The 17,314-nt window shown below is 43.3% G+C and overlaps 1 protein-coding gene across 2 annotated transcripts in view; it reads left to right on the top strand.

Moving 5' to 3' along the window:
* Positions 1 to 12,144, top strand: part of si:ch211-239f4.1 (EVI5-like protein) — a 46,281-nt gene extending 34,137 nt beyond the window's left edge. For both annotated transcript variants that reach the window (XM_038271704.1, XM_038271703.1), the window contains 6 exons: positions 1,663 to 1,803; positions 1,898 to 2,068; positions 2,611 to 2,757; positions 5,324 to 5,419; positions 5,490 to 5,585; positions 11,343 to 12,144. In XM_038271704.1, the coding sequence (XP_038127632.1) occupies positions 1,663 to 1,803; positions 1,898 to 2,068; positions 2,611 to 2,757; positions 5,324 to 5,419; positions 5,490 to 5,585; positions 11,343 to 11,660 (969 nt within the window). In that variant the 3' untranslated portion in view covers positions 11,661 to 12,144. The remainder of the gene's footprint in view (positions 1 to 1,662; positions 1,804 to 1,897; positions 2,069 to 2,610; positions 2,758 to 5,323; positions 5,420 to 5,489; positions 5,586 to 11,342) is intronic.
* The last annotated feature ends 5,170 nt before the right edge of the window (positions 12,145 to 17,314 follow it).

The raw sequence follows: 17,314 nt of genomic DNA, 5'->3' as shown, positions 1-17,314 counted from the left end.
CTCACCCATGGGGAGCCAGACTCACCCATGGGAGCGAGACTCACCCATGGGGAGCCAGACTCACCCATGGGAGCCAGACTCACCCATGGGAGCCAGACTCACCCATGGGGAGCCAGACTCACCCATGGGGAGCCAGACTCACCCATGGGAGCCAGACTCACCCATGGGAGCCAGACTCACCCATGGGAGCCAGACTCACCCATGGGAGCCAGACTCACCCATGGGGAGCCAGACTCACCCATGGGAGCCAGACTCACCCATGGGGAGCCAGACTCACCCATGGGAGCCAGACTCACCCATGGGAGCCAGACTCACCCATGGGAGCCAGACTCACCCATGGGGAGCCAGACTCACCCATGGGAGCCAGACTCACCCATGGGGAGCCAGACTCACTCATGGGAGCGAGACTCACCCATGGGGAGCCAGACTCACCCATGGGAGCGAGACTCACCCATGGGGAGCCAAACTCACCCATGGGGAGCCAGACTCACCCATGGGAGCGAGACTCACCCATGGGGAGCCAGACTCACCCATGGGAGCGAGACTCACCCATGGGGAGCCAGACTCACCCATGGGGAGCCAGACTCACCCATGGGAGCGAGACTCACCCATGGGGAGCCAGACTCACCCATGGGAGCGAGACTCACCCATGGGGAGCCAAACTCACCCATGGGGAGCCAGACTCACCCATGGGAGCGAGACTCACCCATGGGGAGCCAGACTCACCCATGGGGAGCCAGACTCACCCATCTCACTGTTTTCACGCTCTCACTCTATTCCCAGATTTTCACACTAAAGAATGACGGACATTAAAACTCCATTCCACTTATTTATATAAATAAAATACCATGCTGATAGAAATCCAGTCCGTTTTTTTAACCGTGGTGCTAACAGACAGGGAGATGCCAGGTTCAGATCCAGTCCGTATTTTTGCACCAGAACTGCACCAGATATTTAAAAAGTTTTCTGAGGAGTTTTACAGGGTTTCCACGCATCACTAAAAGTCATTAATTTTCATTTTTTAAATTGAGGCCTTAATTTGCATTAAAATTCATTAAATATGATTGTCATGGCATTTTAAATGCGTTATTTAAAAAAAAAAGTTTGTTAAAACAGTTTTTTCAGATATATCGCGATATATTTGCGTGGAACTGCTTCCGGTTGATCGTAAAGCCGTGTGCTCGGAAAAGAAGCTCGAGGCGGAAAAAAGGCCGGAAAATGGGAAAATGCAAATTTTAACAAAAGTGGCTGAAAAGGGGGGGGGGGGGGGGCGAGGCGTCTTCGGGCCCTGGGGGGCCGGGTCCAGTGGATTGTTTTTTTTTACTTTTACGGGAAAAAAATGTTTTATCATTATCTCCCTTTTATCTCCTCTTTCTTTCATCTTTTCTCCTTTTTTCAGTTTTTCCTTTCCGGTTCTACTTACATTGCAGTGTCCATATGATCTGATTAACTCCCTGCATGATTATAATAAAGCATTTATATGCATTAATCAAGCGGAACATGATGGCGATAGCCGTACTGCTCCCCTGGTGAAAGTTAAATCTGTTGGGCTCTTTTTGGCATCAAGACAATTATTCTTATTGCCAGAAAAAAAAAAAAAATATTTAAACCAAACCTTTTTTTTTTTTAACCCTTTTTGAATGTTCATCTTTAATCATTCAGAAGAGCAACTGCCTGCCTGATGAGAACAACATGGCCGCCCTGCAGGAAGAGGTGAAGCAGATGAAGCTGAGGGAGCTGGAGACACTGCGCTCCTTCAGAGAGATGCAGGACACCGTCACTGATCTCAACCAGCGTTGGCAGGTACCTACGTGTCTTTGCATGGCCCCCCCCCTCTGTGTCCTGCATGTCCGTCGGCTCCTTTCCTGTTCAAACGCTTCTCTCTCTGTTCCTGGAGCATCACATGTCGCGTGGCAGCAGCACGGGCGGCGGCCACTGGAAGGAATCCCCGAAGAAGAACGCCATGAACGAACTGCAGGACAAGCTGATGACGGTCAGACTGAGGGAGGCTCAGGCCCAGGCTGAGCTCCGGGAGGTCAGGCTCAAAGGCCTGCAGCTGGAGAGCCAGGTCAGACTAATTCCTATGCTGTCCTGCAGCAGCGAATAAAACGCCGACTGCTCGGCTGACGCCGCGCCGCACTTTATATTTTCTATTCAGTTTATTTCTATAGCGCCAATTCACATCATGTCATCTCAGGTCACTTTCCAGTTCACCAGATCATCCAGTCAGATTGATTCAAAGTTTTCTATCTAAGGAAAACCAGCTGATTGCATCGACTCATTGACTCTTCAGCAATCCCTCACACTAAGCATGCTTGTAGCGACAGTGGAGAGGAAAAACTCCCTTTGAACAGGAAGAAACCTCCAGCAGAACCAGGCTCAGTGTAAGCGGCCATCTGCTGAGGCCCACTGGGGTTCAAGGAGACAGAAGCAGACATAGAAAAAGAAGCATAGATACAACATTTTCCTTATCAGAATCACGTTTTTTATCCCCAAACTGTTGGAGCCTCCTTCAGTGTTTGAATGAGGTGGCAGAACTAATGGCGGCCATGTTATTAGCCATGCTTTCTTCTCCTTTTTTATTTTCTGTTTGTTCCTGTTTGACTTTAGAACCAGATTCACAGTAAACTGATTGGTCGTCATGAGCAGGAACGCTCCGCCCTGCAAGATCGCCTCCAGATGTTGGCCAATCAGAACAAAGCTCTGCAGGCCCAGCTCAGCGAGATGAAAAGGAAGCAGGCCGAGTCGGACTGCAAGGTGGGAACCAGAAAGAAGTGTGAAATGAAGAAACTTTCAGTGCCTAAAAAAGATGGGATTTATTTAGCAGCGAATGTCGTCTCACATCAGCTTCATTTATTTAAAGTCATAGGGAAATATAATAAATATTTAGATTTCAAATCATTCCAGCTTAAACATGTATATAAATGCACTCTTAAAAGTAAAACTTAAAAATCTTAAAATCTGTTTTTTTCCCGTTATCTTCTGCAGGCCAGTTAGTTCTACGTCAGCCTTAACACCTAAATTCAGCCAATCATATATCAGCGGTCATCTGTCAATCTAATGTTTTCGGTCATAGCATCTTGATTCATATGTCGCAGCTAATATACGCAACGGTTGAAACCAGAATCCTTTCCCATTGAGTTGCGTCCCAGTGTTCACGGGGATGGACGTCTGTGTCTTCGGCAGGCGTAGAGCTAACAGAACTGGCAGCGTTGCGAGGCAAGGGCTCAAACATGTACGGCTGGAAGCCTTCTACACCAAACCAAGCTTCTGCCGCCCTGGCGTCCTCTTCCACAACATCTTCGTCCCCGCTTTCCTCCTCTAAATAAAAAATGGATGACGGAGGAGACTCATCCACGACCTCCGACACTAAACTCTCCTCCTCTTGCATGTTTCCGCTGTCCATAGCGTTCCTTGACAGCGTCGTTTCTAAGTCACCAATTTAGTGCTACTTGGTCCCAATGGAATTTCCCATTGGGAACCTGCTAGCGCTAAGTTGCTAACTGGTTAGCAAGATGCTTCCAACAAACCAGCCACAACCAAACTAGCTTTCGAACCTTCTGCCACAACAATCCCGCCCTCTTGATAATCGACCAATCAGATTCACTTTATTCACTGGTGTAAAGTCGGGCACCACTCGGGAGAATTCGGAAAGGTTGGACCATCCGCTTATCTACGACTTTAAGAGTTAATCTTCTGATGTGTTTTAAGGTGCAGCACCATTATAAGACTGACTTAGACAACTTTTATTGTTATTTTATATAAACAGAGTGAATACAAAACGACATTTTGTTGAGTAAAGCTTTCCAGACAGTAAATGAACATTTCCATTCCTTAAAGTGCAGCAGTGATCTAATAAAGCAGGAAGTCCAAGTGCTTCTGGGCCCTTTGGACCAGTGAGGTGGTGTTTCCAGTCCAGGTGAGGGTGTCTGTGATGAATGTGGTGCTGCTGACCACCTCTACAGCTGAGCTGTTGATGAGCAGTGGAGCGTGGTTAGGCCGCTTCTTCCTGAAGTCCACCATGATCTCCTTGGTCTTCTCCACCTTCAGGATCAGGCTGTTATCTCTGCTCCACCAGCTGCTCCACCTCCTCTCTGTAGTCCAGGTCGTTGTCGTCTCTGATGAGGCCCACCGCCGTGGTGTCGTCTGCAAACTTCACCATGTGATCGGTGGTCAACCTGGGGACGCAGCCCTGAGGGGAGGGGCTTAGACTGATGACATCAGAGGCGGACTGACTGAGGTCTGTTGGTGAGGAAGTCTAGCAGCCAATAGCAGAGGGGTGTATTGAAGCCCAGCTGTTCCAGTTTGCCCATCAGATGCTGTGGGATGATGGTGCTGAAAGCTGAACTGAAGTCCAGGAACAGCATCCATCGTGGGTGTTCTTCTCCTCCAGGTGTGCCAGGCTCAGGTGGAGAGCAGCAGAGATGGCGTCCTCAGTGGAGCGGTTCCGTCGGTAGGCGAACTGGAACGGGTGGAATGTTGGCGGCAGACTGGAGACGATGTGTTCTTTAACCAGCCTTTGGAAGCACTTCATCATGATGGGAGTCAGAGCGACAGGCTTTATTTTGAAAGGCTTTATTTCAAAGAAATGTTTATAAAAACTAGTTCATCAGACATATTATATCATGATATATTTGCGTGGAACTACGTCCGGTTGATCGCAAAGCTGTATGTTCAGAAAAGAAGCTCGAGTCGGAGAAAAAGCTAGAGAATGGGGGGGCAAATTTCAACAAAAGTGTTTGGAAAACGAGGGATTTGGGACCTGGCAGCAGCCTGTCGACGGCTTTCTGTTGGTGGCATTAAAATAATTTCTAAGAGCATTAAAAGGCATTAAATTAGAGTTATTCATTCCTGTATGAACCCTGATATAATAAAGCCTTTAAAATATATATTAGACCTGTTTTAGGGTCTTTATATCCATAATGAGTATATATGGCACACTAGAACCATTTCAGTTGATGACATCATCGCTATTCATGCATTTCATTGGGAAAAACTGACGGCCAGTGGGAGCTCTGGGATGGTAGCTGTAGTCGGTAGTAGTCTGTGATCGCCCGTACGCCTGACCACATCCCAGCCAACTCAGATTTATTAGGCTGTGGAGCTGAACTAAATCAACATGTTTTTAATTTAAATCTAAAGGACTGAAACTATAAACAAATGAATTTGTATTTTGCCAATAAAGACATCAAATCTACCGCCTAGAGGATATGAATGAAAATGGATAAACAGGGTTTATACACTTATTATTATTATTTTCATTAATATAAATATGATGTTTCTGTGACTGAGGACAGTCGGTGTTTCCTGTTTGTCTTTGCAGAGTAAAGAAGAGGTGATGGCGGTTCGACTGCGGGAGGCAGACAGCATGGCCGCCATGGCCGAACTCAGACAGAAGATTGCAGAACTTGAAATACAGGTGTGTGTGTGTGTGTGTGGGGTGGGGGGGTCACAGCAATCCTCCCCCTAAACTGTCACTGCTCCTGCAGAAGGAAGAGGGGCTGATCAAGGGCCAGCTGAACCACTCAGACTCCAGACAGTACATCAGTCAGCTGCGGGACCAGATCGCTGAGCTGAAGAACGAGGTCAGAGACGCCATCTTCTACCCGACGTTTGAGGCTACGCTACTTAAGCTTTTGAGTCCATTTTAACCAATATAGCTCTGATAGCCAAACAGCTTTGCTTTCACTAGCAGACCAGTATGACTGTTGCCAAAATGTTCTGATAATATTTGTTCATTAAACTTGAGGGAGTAAAATCGTACACAACAAAGACGGGAAAGGAGGAGAGAAAGAAATCAGGGATTTAAACCTGGGATCAATGGGCGTCTAGTGGCAGTAGAAACGGCTCACTGACACGAGTCTACCCGGGTCACCAGCATTTTATGCCAGCGTGAAGGGAGCTAAATGCTACTTGTTAGCGAGTCAACCCATGTTTGAAAAACCTGTTTATCCTGTAGTGGGGAAAAAAGTATTCAACTATTCATCCTAGTTAAAATCAAATAAAATCGATGGATTTCACTCAGTCGGTACATTTATTCATATCTTTGCAAAGAGAGAACAGTTCATCATGAAGCCGTAATGGCAGCAATCTGCCCTGTTCTGCCTGAGCAGCGTTCGTTCCTCCTTAATTACAATAATGGAAAGCAGTCAGAGTCAAACTAATTACAGACACTTTGGTTAAACAGTAACATGTTAGGAATAAACCTGAGAAAGAATCTGGTTTTTTATGGAAGAAGCTACGTCTGCTCTACAAACACCATCCTGCAGAGAATGGTGCCGCCTTCAGGGTGAAACAGACTGAGGGAAAACTTTTATAGCGAGTAAATAGGATAAATTAATATATAATAGAAGAGAAATCTAAATTTTCCGACGACAGTCCGCTATTGTCAGACAGGAAAGATTGCATGGAAAAAAAGAGAGAAAATAAACAGCAAAGATCTAGAGTAACTTCTGGAATTCTGCTTCTACACCTGGATGAGACGAGAGGAACAGAAAACAGCAAAGAGGAGAGAAAAGACCAAGTAAACATCAGAAAGCTTCCAGAGCAGCAGGTATCCCTTAGGGATCCATGTGTGTGGAAGGAAACCCCTGAGGTGATTAAACAATATTAATATTCATTATAGATCTGGAGCTGCAGCTCAGTATTCACTATCAGTCTGAATCTGGGAACATCTGCAACCAAACCATGAGGCTTATTGTGTGTTTTTTACTTCTTTAAGAGCATTTAAAACATGCTTTCCAAACATCTTTAAAAAAGGAAGAAAGTAGATCGATTTAAGCAGCAAACCGCTGGAATAATTAACCTACACGCGTCATAATAACGGTCTGCTGTCCAACAAACCTGATGGACCAAGGACATTCTTTGGAGGACCAGAATGTCCACATTCTGGACAAAGAAGACAGGTGGTTAGAGAGGAAGGAAGCCATCTATGATAAGGAAGAAAAACCAACGTTAAACAGGGGGGGGGGGACTCAGATTCCAGCTTTCAGAAACCTCCAATGCAGCTTTACAGGAGAACAGAACACCTCCCCTATTCAGCCAGGCCAACTATTCCCTCTAACGACCCCCCTTCCAGAGACATAGACAGGTATGGGGCATTGCAGGCTAACAAAGAAGCCAAACGACCCCCATTCCAAAGGGGGGGACCCGTTCATCCGTTTCTATTTGCATGTTTTCTAAACTAAAACCAGGCTTTGTTGGGCTGCTGGATAAAACCTGGAACTAAACGCTATTTCTGACATTTTGGATTGAAAAATCTTCCTGGATGGAAGAGAAACGTCTTTAAACTTGGGAACAAAGTCCAGTTTTTTATTGTTTTTAACTTTTTAGTAATATTATAATGGTCATTATGGGGAAACGCTGTAAGACTCCGAGGTTTAAGTTTGATGCCAGATACAGAAAACCTGGTTGATCATTTTAACCCTGTGAACCAACAGGCATGCAGCAGATTTCCCTTTTATCAGACAAATGATGTCATCACATCATTACGACGCTCGAGTGACACGATCTGAACTTCCGATCCAGCCTGGACGCCATCAGCTGACAGCCGAGCTGATGGCGAATTAATTGGACCGGGTGGGAGTTTCTCTATTCTATTTCTTCTTCTTTTTTCAATTCAATAATGTCAATTCAAAACATTTTCTGGGCGTGCGACCCACGTACGAAGGCCTCAGGCCTCGACGCGGCCGACCCAGGTTCGAATCCGACCTGTGGTCCTTTTGCCGCATGTTTCTCCCCCCCCCATTCCCCCTTTCCTGTCAGCCTGCTGTCAGACAAACGAGCCACTAGCGCCATAAAAAAAAAATTTACAATCATTTTATTTCAGCACTGCTGTTTTATTTTAGACTGAATAAGTAGAGCTGCTTTAAAGAAGATGCACCCGTCAGTTGCTCTGATATTTTTGTATTTTTTACCAATAAACCTGTTAGAACCTGTTAGTTTTTGGATCTCAGCCTAATGTTAGATAAGACCTAATGGTGCAGTGTAATCTGCGGTTTGCTACACATCAGATTAAAATGAAATAAGAGTGCGTAAAAAGAGCAGATCATTTGCATCTAAAAACTCAAAGATCAGGTTTGGTCCAGAGCTCCTCGCCTGCAGAGGGCTGCATCTTAGCTAACCCCTCTGAACAATCTCCCCATCTGCACGCAGGCTCATATCAGGACACCACTTCCACCTCGACACACGCAAACCCGTCTGAGAGCTTCTGGTAACAACAGACCACTGATCCTCACCATCAATCATTTCACTCTGAAACATCTCAGTAATCCTACAGATGTACGCCTCCCTCCGTCGCTCAGGGGTTAAAGAAGCGTCCATTTTCAGGTTTTTTAGAAAAGTCATTGTCGTGCCACAGAGATAATTTCCAGCTCTGATTTGAGAAGCAAACCTCCCCCTCAGCCTGAGTCTGGGTTTGTTCATTCAGAGACTGGCTGTGCGTGACTACCAGAGGGTTTACTCTGCACTTTACTGCTCCCCTCCTCACTTCTCTTCTCCTCCCACTACTTTCCTCCATCAAAGTGTTGGTTTTGATCAGAGAGACTGAAACTTTCGTGAGAGGAAGCAATGAAGCATTTAAAGAAATCTCAGTCTGGTGACTAAGAAATCCTCTCAGAATTTAGTGCTTTAATCCAGAATAAAATAAATATCTGCAGATGTTTCATAATATATGTAAAGATAGGAATCTAAATATCTTGTCCTAATTGTTCAGAAGTGGCTCATTGACTGTTGCAGAAAACATTGGTTGAAATGTAAAAAAGGATGGTTTGAAACCTTTAACTGGTTCATTTTCTGCTTTTAGTTTAGCAGTCAGTCAAAACATTTCCCCTGGTTAACCACTGATTTATCCTCCCCCCCCACACCATGCAGCGTGTTCTAGTGTTAGATACATAGGGGGAAAACTAAAACCTCTGAGATTTGTCATGAGTCACTGTGGTACATGCAAGGCTAACATGCAGAAAGCATGCATGCACGTAAACGCAGCCTCTACTTTGTTTTAGACGAAGAAAAATCCTTTTTATACTGGAAATGCTTTTAAAGCTCTTCCAAACTGGTGTTTTCTTTATTTACAGCCTCCTGAATATAAAGTTTCCAGTTTTTGCATAAAGATGATAGGAAGTAAACACAAACAGCTGCTTTTAATAATTAATTTATTGGAAACAGGAAATAAATTCTACTCTTTGCTCTAAGATGATTCATGATAACGGATAATAAGTCTTAGATGGTTGGAAAAGGTGGTTTTCTAAATAGATCAAAAGTTTGATCTATTTGACTAACTTGTTTGCTTCAGATCAGTTTTCCTGCTGCATCATTTACTTCTACTCCTAAACTATTGGCCGCTTATATCTTCTCTTTAAATGATGTCTTAGGGATGAGACGTAACATTATTAACATTATATATTCCTCCCAAATTAAAGTACAGTCATGGCCAAAAGTTAAGAATGATTCTAATGTTAATATTTACAAAGTCTACTGCTTCAGTTTGTATAACGGCAATCTGCATCTTTTGCAGTCACGTGACCTCGACACAAGGAGGCGCCATGTTGGGGGGGGTAACCTGCCTAATCGCTGCCTAAATTAAGTTAACTTGAGTTCAAGTATTGACAGTAAAGCCGCGATGACAGCGTGATGACATCAGCAACATGGACACCCACAATAAAAACGAGAAGAAGCCTTACAGAGATAAACTCAATAAGGACGCCAGAGACCGCTATTTAGCTAAGCTAACCTCAATTAGCAATATAGTTCCGTATGAGCTAGCAGCTAAAGCATGGACAGCCCATCCCTCGCTATTTCCACTAACTACAAATATGGACATAATTTGTTATCTTGTTAATGGTGTTAGTGCATATACACTTGAAGAATTCTGAAACTACAAATCTCTGGATGCTCATGGACTGTTTACTAATGGTTGGGTGCAAGATTTATACTCAACCAGAAGGATGCACGAACACTGTGGTCACCACAAAGGGAAGATGTTAGTCAAACTTGTACAAGTCTTCACTTCACAGCTTTAGCTAAGTGTAAATGATGGTGCATCCGAACCTATCAGGCGACAAAAAGCTTCCAAAATTATTAAACTCAAAGTACATAGAGCTCTTTTACATGGTAAATACATTTAATCTTGTGACCCCTGGAATATTAAGGTTCATAGCAAATATATAGGTGGGTTTTTTGTTGGTTTTGGTAAAAAAAAAATAATGGAGACAACTGGGACAAAGTTTGTAAAAAACACAACAAGAACGAGCCATTTTAATTTACCGAGAAAAGGTAAATCTCCCCGGGACGCTTGAATAGTAGCTCTAATTTCTCGCACGGTGACCCCCCAATATGGCGCTAATTACCCACAATGCACAGGGCATGACGTCACGTGCGAAAGACCCATACTCCAGAATGTTATAGAGTGATCAGCGTCACAGCAATTAATTGCATAGTCAATATTTGCCCGTTGATGGGGGAGACGGCCTGAGGCTATTGAAGCCGCTGCCTTCAGTAAATGTTGCTCCAGTTCACAGTTAAAAAGCTCAAAGTTCACGTCTTACATTTAGAAATGATTTAGTTCAATTTCAAAGACTTTTTCAAAAACTGAGCTAAATTCCCAAACCTGTTGCGTCGTGTTGGTGCCGCCAACAGGGTTTAAAATACGAGCTGTTATTCTGTGAGGCTCACGCCTCTAACAGCACAGCTATAAATCACAACCGACCGCTTGCCTGCTAGCTGGAACTGCTGCTCTCCCGGCTCCCCTCCCACCTGACATAACGGACCAATCACAGGAGAGCAGGAGTCAACAGTCCGGCAGAGGAAAACGGGTAACAATAAGGGACACAGAACCATCTGGACCCCAATAGAACCAGACAGAATCGTTGCTCTATAAATGAACTAGTTCTAGTTCACTTTTTCAAAAAACAAACTAAATACCCAAACCTATGTTGTGAAAGTTACCAGAAGATTATAGATATATTAAATAACTAGAACTGGAAGTTAGTTAATTAATTGGTCGTTCAAATTAAGGGTAAAGGTAGTTCTTTATTGTCAGCTGTAATTTGCTTACTGATCTGCATGGCAGCATTCTATACCCAGCTACTGTAGCATCTAGGATAGATCTGTCATTCTGGGAAAGAATCTGGTTTTTATTCCAAATTGTAAAGGTTCACTTTTTAACTTAGAACTGACTAAAACTAAACTAAACCCTTTTTAAGTTTTAGTCAACTAAAACCAACTAAAACTACCACATATGGTAAATACTAAAATGCGACTGAAACTGATTTTGTCCTGAAGACTAAATCCAAGATGGCTGCCAGAAACAACGCAGCATCAGTGTGTTTTTCCTCTGTATGCAGATCAGGCAGCTGAGAGGACAGAAGGCGGCACCTGACGCCAGGATCACCTGTGGAGGAGGAAGCCCCGCCTACCAGAACCTGTGCTTGGCCAGCCCCGCCTCCGCCGAGGGAGACTACCTGAGCTCGGATGAAGACCTGCTGAACAGCCCCCTGCCCGCCGCCGCCCTGTACCCCACGCTGACGGACCCCCGCCACCCGTCTCCCCGGTTAGACAGCGAGGGCAGCACGGACAGCGAGGCGGAGGAGCGGCTACAGACGCCTCCCGACCCGCAGCAGATATACGGCAGCATGGTGTGCGCCGACGTCCTGGATAACTGACCCCGCCCCCAGGAGCCTCTAACTGCTACAGTGGATTGTATTAATCAACCAAATCCTCTTTGGCTTTTCCAGTCTTTCCCTTTTCCGTACCGCAGACATGGGGGCGGGCTCTGTTCCTGATGCTGGCAGGGAGGGGCCTCCCAGACGCCGGCAGTGAGGGGCCTCCCAGACGCCGGCAGACTCATATCCTTTCAAACATCATTGCATCAAATACATGGAGAGAATAAAGTGAATCTGAACTGGACTCCAAGGAGGGAAGGATGGGAAACGGTTTTACACCCATCAGCCTCGCTCACCGCGTCCAATGGAATCCTACTTCCTGGTTGGAAATCTGTGAACTTTTCTTCCTCTGTGTCCCGCGGCCAGAACAAATAACCCCCCCCCCCCACACACACACACCCCTTTAAAGGAAAAGTCCGGTCAGCAGGAATAATCAATGGATCATTATTTATACCTAAAACTAATACGTTCGCATTCATTTAATGAATTTGGTGTTTTGTTTTGAGTCTGGGAGCGGCCATTTTTGCCCAAACATAGTAGCCCCTCCCTCCTGCCATCTTCCAGCAGTGACGTCACGGCGCGGTAAGCCTAGCGCCATTCTCCCCGCTTTCCAAGCTAAATCAATGGGAACTACTAGACACATCTGCAATCAACAACAATTATTGAAGATTTCCAGAGGACTTCACCATTGAAATTCACCAGAGCTATAGTGAAACTGACAATGCCCCCGTGCATGGCAGCTGGATGCTGGAATACATCGGGTAAAAGGGAAATAAAGAGTTATTCCACCTTTCTGATTCCTGATCCTCCACGGACGGGTTGGTCGTTGGATCGCCAACTTGAAGAGGGAGGATTTGCCATCGAACTTCTGGCCAGAGAAAAAACCCGTAATATGTAGCCAACATTTGGAAGAAGAATGTTTTCAAGATGACTTGGATAATAGCGCGTTGTGACAAACACCAGATACAGCACTGGGACTTGATCAACAGCCGATACCGCACCGTGACAATGTCACTAACCAGTAGGTGGCAGTAGTGTTCTTTGACAAACATGGATGCCTCCAGTAAAGCACATTCACATGAAAATTACTCTGAATTAAAAACACTGATCATTTATTGATCAGGACTCTGAATATGATCAGACTTTTCCTTTAATAACAGGAAAGATGCACAGATGAGCAGAACCATGAAGTCATAGTTCTCCATAATTCACCCCCCCCCCCCTCGACACATTCATCCCACAGCAGAGGTAGGAATTCAAAGTTGCCAAATCTTTTTTGTTGTTATCATTATTATTTATACCTTTTAACTTATTTTGGTTATTTTTTATATATCTGTATAAACTTTAGTTGCTATAGCAACAGAGGCCAAACCGTCCTTTGTGCCAACCTGTCCTTTCTCGTGGGTTTACTGTGATTCTGTTCCAGAGACAGAAAAATGTGCTGCTATGATTTAGGATTGATCTTAGTTTACGTTTTGCTTTAAATCGTTGTTTGAAAAGAAAACGCAGTTAAAGTCGCGTTTTCCTTTCCAGTAGGAGGGGGGGAAAAGTCACCTTTCTCCTTGGAAAACTCGGCAGCCCTGAAGATACGGAGCTTCTCTCTGAAACAGGAACAGCTTTGGCCTTTTTTTAATGTCCAGCTGAGGTGAGGCGTCCTGAACGCAGCTCAGCACAGGGAGCTCATCTTTCTGGAATCATATCATGTTTAACTAAAAGCACTGAATCACGATAACATGGAGTGATGCACATTCAGTCAGTTCAGCACCATTAACTGGAAACAAACCAGACTTCAATCATTCCCTGTAAGGTCTGATTATTGGTCGCCGTCCATCGGTTGGCTTACGCTTGGTGCGTTCGAGGCGCCAATGCGCCGCAACGGCCAGATTATGTCATTTTAGCTTTGCTGTCTGTCTCCATGGAAACAGGAATTTACCAATAACATAATTGGCCGTCAGGGGTGGGGCTAGACTGAACATTAGAGTGTTGCTATCAGGCGGATGACCTGGACAGAACGTCGCCATCTATGATGGCGATATTAGAATCTGAGCTTAAATTCCAGCCAAACCCATTTAATCAGTAACAGATTAAAACCTTTAGATAAACCAAACATTACCGACACATATCTGACTCTATAACCATTAAAACAACTATTTCCATTGGTAGTGTGGTTGTAAACCAGCAGTCTGTGCCCTGCGCTGCCCCCTACAGTCTAACGTTGGGTAAAGGAGGGAAAAACTACGGTGGCCCTGAAGTGCAAACTGCAACTTCAAATCTAAAAGCGCAACTACATAAAGCAAAGCGCAACTACATTAAGGAAATCGCAACTACATAAAGCAAAGCGCAACTACATTAAGGAAAACAAAACTACATAAAGCAAAACGCAACTACATTAAGGAAATCGCAACTACATAAAGCAAAGCGCAACTACATTAAGGAAATCGCAACTACATAAAGAAAAGCGCAACTACATTAAGGAAATCGCAACTACATAAAGCAAAGCGCAACTACATTAAGGAAATCGCAACTACATAAAGCAAAGCGCAACTACATTAAGGAAATCGCAACTACATAAAGTAAAACGCAACTACATTAAGGAAAACAAAACTACATAAAGCAAAACGCAACTACATTAAGGAAAACAAAACTACATAAAGCAAAGCGCAACTACATTAAGAAAAACAAAACTACATAAAGCAAAACGCAACTACATTAAGGAAAACAAAACTACATAAAGCAAAGCGCAACTACATTAAGGAAATCGCAACTACATAAAGCAAAGCGCAACTACATTAAGGAAATCGCAAATACATAAAGCAAAGCGCAACTATATTAAGGAAATCGCAACTACATAAAGCAAAACGCAACTACATTAAGGAAAACAAAACTACATAAAGCAAAACGCAACTACATTAAGGAAATCGCAACTACATAAAGCAAAACGCAACTACATTAAGGAAATCGCAACTACATAAAGCAAAGCGCAACTACATTAAGGAAATCGCAACTACATAAAGTAAAACGCAACTACATTAAGGAAAACAAAACTACATAAAGCAAAACGCAACTACATTAAGGAAAACAAAACTACATAAAGCAAAGCGCAACTACATTAAGGAAATCGCAACTACATAAAGCAAAGCGCAACTACATTAAGGAAAACAAAACTACACAAAGCAAAGCGCAACTACATTAAGGAAATCGCAACTACATAAAGCAAAACGCAACTACATTAAGGAAAACAAAACTACATAAAGCAAAGCGCAACTACATTAAGGAAATCGCAACTACATAAAGCAAAGCACAACTACATTAACCTACCAGAAAAGGTAGGTACCAGTGGGAAACATGAGACATTGCTGATTGGACAACGGGGCCGTTTGACCCTTGAACCGGAAGTTGCGTCGTCTGAACAGTCCAGCTTCTTTTGAGTGTGTCTTCAGTGTACGCAAACTAACTGAAATTTGATGATTAGTCTTGAGCATATCCAGTATCACCTCGTACGTTTGTCCTGATTCAAAATATTCCTGGATAACGGCAGCTATGTTTGGGGCGCCGACAATATCCATGTTTTCAAAAGCGGCAGCAGGCAGAATGACTTCCGGTTCAAGGGTCAAACGGCGCCGTCGTCCAATCAGCGATGTCTCATGTTTCCCACTGGTACCTACCTTTTCCGGTAGGTTCATGTTATTGCGATTTCCTTAATGTAATTGCGCTTTGCTTTATGTAGTTGCGATTTCCTTATTGTAGTTGCGCTTTTAGATTTGTAGTTGCAGTTTGCACTTCAGGGCCACCGTAAAAAGCTTCAAAGGATAAAATGCTGTAAACATCAAGCATAAACCAGCTTATTAAATGATACCTGTTGTAGTGCGATATAAAATAATCAACATTTCACTCCAGTTAAATAAGCAAAGATCGATGATTTCACTCAGTCAGCACTTTATTTCCATATCTTTGCAAACAGAGAACAGTTCGTCAGACATTATTGCACGTTAATCAGCCCTGTTACGATCTGGACCGTTTGTCTCCTTTACTTATGAGGAAAAAGCTGTGAAGGTTGTCAGATTCAAAACAAATTACACGTATTTTTTAACAATTCTCGATAAATAATTTGGCTTGTTATGGTTAAATTATTCCTTGTATGTAAAACTCTTCCCTCTCAGACATTTTGTGGCTTTGCAGGTGAAACAGACTGAATAAAAACTAAACAGCGTAACTAAATATATGAAACGAGAAATCTACATTTTCCCGCCACACCTTCTAGATCCTCCTCTCTTTTATATAATTATTATCTTTATGTTTTACATTATTTCAGAAAAATCCATCAGTTATTGGTGGAAAGTCACCAGTTATTGTCTACGGCAGTCAGATGTCGTCCATCATCGTTGGTGAAAAGAAATAATCCTTCTTTCTAATAAAGGTCCGTTTTTTTCATGCTCACTTTTAGAAGACACAAGAAAAGAGAAAAATTAACTATTTTTTTTTTATATAAAGTATTAACACATAATAACCGATAACATCTAATTTAGTTGAACACCAGGTCCCGTCTCTGAGGTGCGTTCTGATTATTAACGTCTATATATAAGGATGAAGGTCGTAGGAATCCGTTTTCTGCTTCAAAAAGACGGTAACCGACTTTATCACAGTTGTATTTATTTTATTTTGAATTAACTGAATTATCTGGTCATATATTATAAACTCGGGTGATCTTATCCTGGTTGATGTTTGCAGCAGGACCTTTAACATATCGCGAACATCGCAATGTTTAACCTGCAGTCAGAAGCAAGGCTCTATGCGGCGCATCATTCGCCATGGCGTCCTGTCTTCCTACACCACTGAAACTAAACACAGATAAATAGGAACACTGGTTATAAACCATCAAAACCAGAAGCTCAGTTGGGTTTTGGTGGTATTTCTATGAGTAGAAAAAGATTTTATAAGGTCAGAAAATAACTGCAAATTACAGCCTAACATCCTATATGACCTTTTAAAAAGTAGCTGACATGTTTACATTTTTATTGCTATAATTACTTCGCCAACTTTCCCAGATATTTAATTCCAGATCAGTGGCGGTTAATCTAGGATGCTAGCATCACCTCTTCACTGAGAAAATGTTCTGTTTTAGTTGAACGGCGTTGGATCAATGGAGGCGTTTAGATATATATCACCATCAGTCAGTGGTGAACAGTTTATCTAACAGGGTCTATAAACAAGTCATCTTTGCGTTTTGCACTACGAGTTCACCTCTATTTAAAAAAGTTGAGATAATTGTTATAAATATGAATTATTTCCTATATGTATACAGATTTAATAGCAGGATGCTGCGAGTCCAGCTTTACTATTTTATTTAGAGGCAATATGAGTCAAGATTTAAACCTGGACATTCTTAAGCTTCTAGTTTAATCTCTATTTAAAGACGCTTGATTTAATATTTTCAATATTTTCAGCCTCTGCCCTTAAAACGCAGCAACATTCCACTTTTACATCCGTTGCTGCGCTATCCAGCGTGTTTTACAACCTCCCTGAACCGTTGCTTCTCATTGCACAGTCAGAATGAAACGATGACAAAACGCAGCCTTAATGCCATCCGGAGAAATAAGGAAACTTCCAGCGGTGGCTATCAGAGGCTGAAGAGGATGTCTGCTTCTTCGCCACAG

The sequence above is a fragment of the Cyprinodon tularosa genome, unplaced genomic scaffold, assembly GCF_016077235.1.
Source record: "Cyprinodon tularosa strain WSP-4 unplaced genomic scaffold, ASM1607723v1 ctg807, whole genome shotgun sequence".
Classification (NCBI taxonomy): domain Eukaryota; kingdom Metazoa; phylum Chordata; class Actinopteri; order Cyprinodontiformes; family Cyprinodontidae; genus Cyprinodon; species Cyprinodon tularosa.
The sequence above is the reverse complement of the archived record's forward strand: the minus strand, read 5'-3'. Positions and strand labels throughout refer to the sequence as shown.